Here is an 8068-nt window from a genome sequence, read left to right as displayed (position 1 = left end):
CGGGGTAAAACGAATATCAAAGAAATAAATAAATCATTCAAGTATTATTCAAGTATTATATCATAAGACAGAAAAGACAAGTCCTGTTTTATAACATTTATTAATAATTAAAGAATGGTTACAATGAATTTAAAATCAGCTTTAAAAAGTATGTTAATAAGTTGCGGGTAGCTCACCAATGAGGGCTAAATGCTTCAAACCTGAAAATCAAGAGGGTAAAAAATGAATTTTTATCTTATACTTTTTCACGCACAAAATAAATTTTCGTTCAAAAAATTTGATTTACAGCCATATAGACCCAAAAAGCACCATTGTCGCAAAATTATTTGCTTTTGTTCTAAGTTGTACGAAAGAATAACATTATTGGTTGTGGACACGGATCGTTAAACGCATAAAAACAGGCTTCCTTCAATGAAAAATGTTGTTTGCAAGAAAGAAATCGGCAAAACTTACCCGCGACTGAAGCTTGGAACCCAGAATTATAATCACATGCCACTTCGTTCTTCACGTAATCTTTACGATCATCTTTGTAAACATCGTTAGTATCTGGGCCTCCTACCATGGCGCCATATAATATCTGAGGGTCAGGATCTGGGCTGTTAAAGTTGTCCCATCCACAAGGCGCAGGGCGATTTGGACAGGAACTATGGGAAAGAGAAAGGTACCAGAGTTTGCAAATCATTTTCCTTTGTGTTACTCAGTTTTTTTCTCCGTTTTCAGTTACCACCGTTTTCGTTTCGTATACTACAACTACAACGCTACTCATATCTTCTCCAGACAGTTCTGGTCATATTTTATGCTTGAAAGCAAAGTAAAAGAAGACGTTTTAGATTGGTCACATGTATGTACATCTGAGAAAATAACAGAATTCATAAGTGTGTGTTTAACTATTAAAATAAATACGCCTGCTTGACATTATAATGCCATTTAATTATACCCCCCTGCGGATGGCCAATGGCCATCCTCAGTGCATGCTCGGTTTCCTCGCACCATAATGCTGACCAACGTCGTATAAGTAAAATATACTTAAGTACGGCGTAAAACACCGATTAAATAAATCAAATATATAAATCAATAAATTATATCGGATTTTAAGCCAAGACATAATAACCCTTCGCCTGTCGCAATACCTTGATCGATGATGCGGCCTTTGGGGTGGCTTCTTCCCGAATCCGACAACAAAACTGTGCCCCGTGTCCCCTAGGATGTAATTGATCTCCTTTTCTGCCCATGCGCGGTACTTGTCGACATTGAGTCCATTTTCGGCTGCCATTAACGCGATTAGAGCAGAATTTGCTATAGAACAAAAAAAATTGTTTACGAATGAGTAGTTTGTGGCATTTAAAGGCCCCATTTATCTGATTAGACTGACTTACGCAACTTTAAGCCACTTAACCAATAGACAAACGTAATTCTACAGATGTTCGAATGGAAAATAACATTTTCAAAAAAAAAGACAAAAAAACAACAGAAGACAGCATGGCAAAATAACCCAGTCCTTTAAAAACATGAGTCAGTTGGATTACGCCGTCGTATAAGTGAACCACCCTTGTGCGGCGTTTTACACCGATCAAATAAATAAACTGCAGTACATTTCTCAGCTACATAATACACACAGCCAGCAATGGAAGGGACACAACTCCTTCAGCACAAGAAATATACCTGGTTGAACAATGGATAACATCTACACTACGGATATTTTGCTGCATAAAATTTCACCCAGTTTTACACGTAATTTGATGCAGCACATTCTTACTTTTCAGTTGCGCCATGTAATCCGTATAAGAAATAAAAGTTGAGACACAATCGAACAGGAACCTGTTTGCACAATTTCTCATACGTGCGATGAACTTGACTGGTATGAACATCTTCCAATGTGGTATGGACGAACGTACTGGTATAATCCACTAAGACAAGCAACAAATAAATACTAGGTTTCGTGCAAAATATGCAATAAGCATCTGTGCTAAAACAGTATCTTTGGTAAGCAGATCCTGCGAACAAAATTTAGTGGGGAGCACTTACCGGCGTATCTGTTAGGGCCCCACTTATCTCTGTAGGCTAGACCCTTTGGGGTATATTGGACTTGACCCCCGGGTAGCCAGGCGTTCAAGAACATCGTGATGTCACGTTTGTAGTCAGGACCCTTTGTGAGTTCATACAAGAGCATCTAAACGATGAACAAAACACAAAACGGTTAGCTATGAGCGTCAGAAGCACCTCACTAGTATCCATCTGTACTGAACATGCACCCTAATGATTCCTTCGTCGTGATACGACTGAAAAATTGTTGAGTACGACGTTAAGCCCCAAGCACTCACTCACTCACTCCATCTGTACTGAAGCAATAACATTATAGCAATGTTATAGTACGTCCAGTTGTGTTAAATGCCAAACGACTGCATCAAAATGCATTTGCCACCTGTTGTATTAGATCTCCCTGACTGTACACGACTAGTACATGTTGTTGTTCATCGCCCTGTTTTCGATATTTCCCAAATGTGTTCCGGAGTTTGACGAGATATTATTTTCGCTCACCGAATAAGTTTTAGGTTCACTTCAGCATAACTACATACACCTACAGCAGCTTTCTGGTTCATTTTAAAAGAACTATGTAACTATACAATATATAGCTGATTCAAACTGCAATAGTCCGATAATATAATATTTGGCGCAGAAAAATCGGGGAGTGTGTATAGTAACGGATTGGGCGTGTGAGCCACGTTATTGATAAATGTCACTCATTAATTGTAATCATATATAGATACAGAAGTATGTTTTTTTTACTATATCAAAGAGTACAAATCTCATTGAATGTCCCTTAAATAGGTTGCATTACAACTGGAATCGGTTGCAATAAGTATGATATTAAAATAAAATCATTGTCACCTGAGCGCAGGCTTGTTTACTGTCCCATGAGAGAGCCCAGCCTGGACCCATGACGCCATGGCGGTAGTTAGCCTGAGCTTCGTCCAGGTATTTCTGCTGCCCCGTTGCCTTGTACAGCCAAGCCCCTGCCCATGTCAACTCGTCCATGTACCCACCAGATCTGGAAAAAAACAGCGAACTTGCGTCCATTACGCAATCGTATTTCGTCAAAGCAGAAATATAGAAAAGTAAACTTTCAAGAAATGACTTGCTAGCATTTGTCAACGAAATCAGTGTCCTTGCTAATCAGTGACGATTATTAATTTGCGCACGTATTTGAGATTAAGATAAATAGCACTTTGTGTAGTAACCGGCTTCTGTGGTCTAATGTCCCCTGGAAGTCTGAAGACCCGGATCAAAACCGATTCAGGTTATACCAAAGTCTAAAAATGGTATTTGTTGTTACCTAGCTTGGCACTCAGCAATCGTGAGACTTATATTTATATGCAGTCACACTTTTCGAATGAGCAAGATTTGAAATCCCAGGGGCAAATATGAGTGTTAGAAATGACATCCGCTCTACCTGTATCTTGATGTCTAAGAAACAAAACATAGGAAGTTTTACTAGGGAACGAATATTCGATCGTTATGACTACTTACGCGTAGAACTCTGCAGCTCCTGGGATAGCCTGTGTGTACTGCCCTTTGTGTTTGGACGCGAATTCGTACAGCTGCTTGGCATGAGTAAGCAGTTTTGTGGCATAAGCGGGATCTGTGTGCAAATGATGGCATATCACAGCGACAGGTCTAAGGTGACGATATATGGCACAGAAATATACAAACCTTCCTTCACGTTGAGTTTTACACTTTTATCTATGGGGAGAATGCAGAATGTACTATGGACCACATCTTCAGAAAATTCTCAGTTTTATTGCACTCAAATAATAAGATTGTTCTTGTAAAGCCTTCTTGTAAGGAATAATATTTCAGTCTTAGACAAAGGAAGTAATTTATTGATAGAATTCTTCTGAGAAATCTCACCCCTCTTTTTAAAAGCTATATAACCGGCAGCCATTGCGGCAGCTGTTTCCCCAACCACGTCACTTCCTGGTTTCTGTGCCGTGACTTTGTAAGCTGGACGTTTCATGGTCATGTCTTCAGGTCTCCCCCAGTACGAATGATCGGGATGTCCGTCGCCAACCTAAAGTAGAGAGTAAGTAGATAACTCTAAGTGACGCCAGGGCTTTCTTCAGAATTTGAGCAATACATGCGACGTTGTAATTTCTGTGTAAGTCAGTATTGCAATATGACACAAAGAAAGAAAGTTGCCTTGCATTAAAAATACATTTTAGAGCTAATTTTATCTTCTATAAGTTCATGTTACCTGAGCATAAAATTCGGTTGGGCCTGTGTGACACTTGATAAAATAGTCCAGAGGCCATTTCACACAGTCGTACATGTGGTCCAGCTGTTTGGCGGCTGTGTACGCGTCAGGCCACTGAATCAAACTCCACAGCAGTAATGTTGTTGTTGCAGCCATTGGTAAACCGAATTTGACATGATCTCCAGCTGCAAAAGCAAATGGTTGTTAATTGATTATAAAAAGATATTCTTCACAATGAAACATAAATTTGACACGATCAATAGATAAATTAACCCAAAGTATTTAATTTATATGGACTGTAAAAATGTAGATTTGTAGATTTTGCTACATACATAACTTAATTAATTGCGAATAAATTAAAATTAAGGTGGTTTACAAAGAACAGCGGGCATTTTTCTTTCTCGTCATGAATCTTGGATTTTGTGTTAATCCCCTTCCAAGGCATATCTTGATATGTGAAATTCCTCTGAATAAGTTCACAATTTTTCTCCTCATGTTACATTTATTTGTTTATTGTTTAAAGGGAAAGAAAGTACTAAAATGAACTATACAACAGGTTAAAGACCGTTAAACAGTGTTCAGCACATTAGTTTTTAATTTCTTAGAATTTTTCCAGCCAAGTAAAATGGTTTTAAAATATCAGGTTCTATGCCCATCTATAGTGACCGAGATGGTATCAATGACGTCACATCCATATTTTTGCTCGACATACTTTGTTTCAAGATCCGTTCGGTGAATACATTCATAGATATGCAAATACATGTATATGTATTTAGAGTGATGAAATTTAGCAGCCTATGTGTGTTAAGTGACTTCATATGTCTACATACCATCATACCATCCTCCCGTGAGATCGTGGCCTACATCGGAACCATCCTTCAGTGCGGAGTCACCTCGCCATTTTACCCTGTTGTTTGCCGGAAGTTTACCAGATCTTTGCGCTTCGTAGAACAAGATAGATTTCCCCAGAACCTCGCCGTAGTCGTACTTCTCGTGTTTTGCTGTCAGTAATGAGTAATGATAAGCGTGTTACCAAATACTGCAACTGAGGCGTGTTAATAAATCATTAAATGTATTAAAGTTTAATAACATCTTATGTAATTACCGTAAAATATTACTATTTGAATGTGTGTGCTAAGATGCTCGATTTTGTCCTTCTGTGCAAGTAAAACCTACACGTCTGTGGAGTACTTACCTGTACCGTCATTCTATAGTCTGTTCTTTTAGCTAGTCGCCTATATGTAGCTATGTCATACTCGCTGACAAGGTTACCTTTAGTCAATGACACGAAACAACACAAGGTCTACACATGGACATGTTGAAAGTTAGAGTATTTTTTTCTTAAGCAACGTTTATTTTTTCTTTACTGTTATGCATTAAAACGCTCTATGATAAACACTAACTTCCATGCCCATGTGCTACTGGATTTGTGGGTGTGACGTGGCTTCCATGATTTCCTTGACCGCTTGTCACACTTCCTGAAGATCCAGAACTCCCCTCTAGGAAGACCGTTCCCTTCGGAGCGCTTCCTCCGGCCGCGACATTCGCCGTGAAGTCTATTTTCATACATTCTCCACTGGCGATTTCTGCATCCCAGTCTTTGGACGATATGATGTACTCTGTTTTTGCACTATTTGATGATACCACATTGGCTTGGCCAGTCTAAAAAATTGAGATAAGTACATGTATTAAATATATCGTCGTTCCTCCTCACGTACGGCCTGAATCTCCTCTGAGCTTATTAAGGCATACATGTATGACTTAAGCCAATTAAGTAGTGAACTGTCTAATCACAAATCTAAAATCCCCCCCCCCCCCCACCCAACATATCAAAATTCTATTCTGAAATTACTGATCTTCCACGGTATTTTTTATTTATTTGTTGTTTAACGTTATACGCAAGAATTTTAACATTTTAAACAAAGTGCGGAGGGTCTATCACCCAGTGACAAGCTTTTTCTCTGGTGACGTACAGGCATGCACACTACATTGGTGGAAGACAAGTGGCCTTCAGCGAACGTTACACTAACAAGAGTGTTAGGCAATTTAATGTCACCAAGACCCCTGCCCGAGGCTAGGAATGAACTTATAGCATGTGTGTCTTGGCCTCTTAACCAGCCGACCACGCCCCCTACTCTCCTGTCAAAGGTATGACCTCAATGATCGTGATGTGTTGATCTTATCAGAAATTGCCATAACGCAGTCTGTTGATGTCTTTCTTTTTAATGTTGCAAATCACCGTAAAACGGATCGTAAGATATAATTTATTTATTTGACTGGTGTTTTACGTCGTACTGAAGAATATTTCACTTATACGACGGCGTCCAGCATTATGTTTGGAGCAGATTGGGCAGAGCCCAGCGGAAACCCACGATCATCCGTAAGTCGTCGTAAAATATCAAATAGCGACAGCCCCAATCGCAGTTGAGCGTCACTAATTGCACTAAAAAAAGTGTCGTAAGCAACGAATCCAAGAACGACATGCGTCCTCGCTAATTTGGCAGACCAGTTGGAAACACTTGTATAAATTCGTGAACAGACAAGGGTCGACAAAGTGGTGTTTTCAGTTGTAATATGGCGGACGAAATCGAGTCGACTAGAACGCTCATTCAGAAGCCGACGTTTCATATTGCTGTTTGTTTTTTTCGGATAGGTCAAGATAAATATGTTGCATTCGCCCGACAATATATTTTGTGAAGACAAAGCAGCTGTACCAGTGGTTCTGATTATATTAGCCAATAAAAATTGTTGGGTCATACCTTTACGGAGGTAAAGATGGAAGATTACTGTTATCGCCCCGCCCCCTCACCCAAACCCCACCACCGCAATCCATATCAGTGATTTGAAGAAACGTTTTACAGGCAAATATCTTCCATACTTTACCTGGATCGAGTCCACTGCGCTGGCGAACACCATATGGGCTTTCCATCCATGATAGGCATGATTAGCGTGCACACAGAAGGAACCCTGAAACCCTCCCGGCCACGAATTCACCACGGTGATTTTATCCGCGCTCCTGACGGAGGAGGCCAGAGCCACGAGGATGACGGCTGGGTACAGCATTCTGAAAACAACCATGTGGAAGGAATACTTTAGACGAATTCCAGTTGGTCTGGAAAGTATCCATATATTTACAGTGACGTCATCAGTGCCTGCCGCAAAGGCAATCGAAAAGGAAAACTCTTTTTGCCGTCTAGTAGGTTAATTGAGCCTCCATCAAAATTGGTGTGCATGCGATATAAGAAAATGTAACTGCCTGAAAGATGAGCAATTTTAATTAATGAGACTGCTGATTAGGTCAACACATGATACAAAATACTTCACTGATAGTCACAATAATTTAAAAATATTGTAACAAACTCGACTATATAGACTTCAAAATATTGGAAAGCAGTGTATATTTTAAATACCAGTGAAGATGTGAATCTCTTTGGAGAAAATTGCAGTGCCATTTGTATGAGGTCTATTATTTCAAATATGTCATGATTATGAACCATTAGTTTCCCTAGCCAAAGTGGTTTAGCAAGAGTAGTTTATTTAGGGTTGAACTGGAAACCTTTCTCGTCTAAAATAGGGCCGTAGCTGTGTAGCCTGTGGTCTATTCCTGTTTTTTGCGACGAGTGTTAGTGGACAAACTGTTAACGCAGTAGTACAAGAAAACTATGATCCATCCGTCTCTGGCCCTATTCGCAATTGCGTGATGAAATCTATCCCAATGGAGAATGGTTGTGTGTCTAAAGTCAAACACAACGTCAAAATATTCCTGTACATACCTGCTTATCCTTAAGCGCTGTCACCACCAAAGTGTCAGTATGC

At 39.6% G+C, this 8068-nt stretch overlaps 1 protein-coding gene across 1 annotated transcript; it reads right to left on the bottom strand.

The window, feature by feature from the left end:
* Positions 1–82: 82 nt before the first annotated feature.
* On the bottom strand, positions 83–7313 carry LOC135475955 (endoglucanase A-like). Its single transcript, XM_064755932.1, has 11 exons — positions 7136–7313; positions 5656–5914; positions 5083–5253; positions 4253–4437; positions 3910–4069; positions 3529–3640; positions 2890–3049; positions 2026–2170; positions 1131–1296; positions 454–644; positions 83–200 (listed from the first exon to the last, which is right to left on the bottom strand). The coding sequence occupies exons 1-11, from the start codon at positions 7166–7168 to the stop codon at positions 154–156; spliced, it is 1629 nt and encodes a 542-aa protein (XP_064612002.1). The 5' UTR covers positions 7169–7313; the 3' UTR covers positions 83–153.
* Positions 7314–8068: the final 755 nt, after the last annotated feature.

Source organism: Liolophura sinensis, chromosome 9 (assembly GCF_032854445.1).
Source record: "Liolophura sinensis isolate JHLJ2023 chromosome 9, CUHK_Ljap_v2, whole genome shotgun sequence".
Taxonomy (NCBI): domain Eukaryota; kingdom Metazoa; phylum Mollusca; class Polyplacophora; order Chitonida; family Chitonidae; genus Liolophura; species Liolophura sinensis.
This window is presented reverse-complemented; position numbering and strand designations above follow the sequence as displayed.

Excerpts from the sequence above, each read along its gene's own strand:
- LOC135475955 (XM_064755932.1), bottom strand. The coding sequence starts at position 7,168 with ATGGTGTTCGCCAGCGCAGTGGACTCGATCCAG. Across the intron at positions 5,254-5,655 it reads AGTAGCACATGGGCATGGAA|CAAAACACGAGAAGTACGAC; the intron begins GTTAGTGTTTAT and ends CATTACTGACAG. Across the intron at positions 1,297-2,025 it reads GGGCCCTAACAGATACGCCG|CAAATTCTGCTCTAATCGCG; the intron begins GTAAGTGCTCCC and ends TTTGTTCTATAG.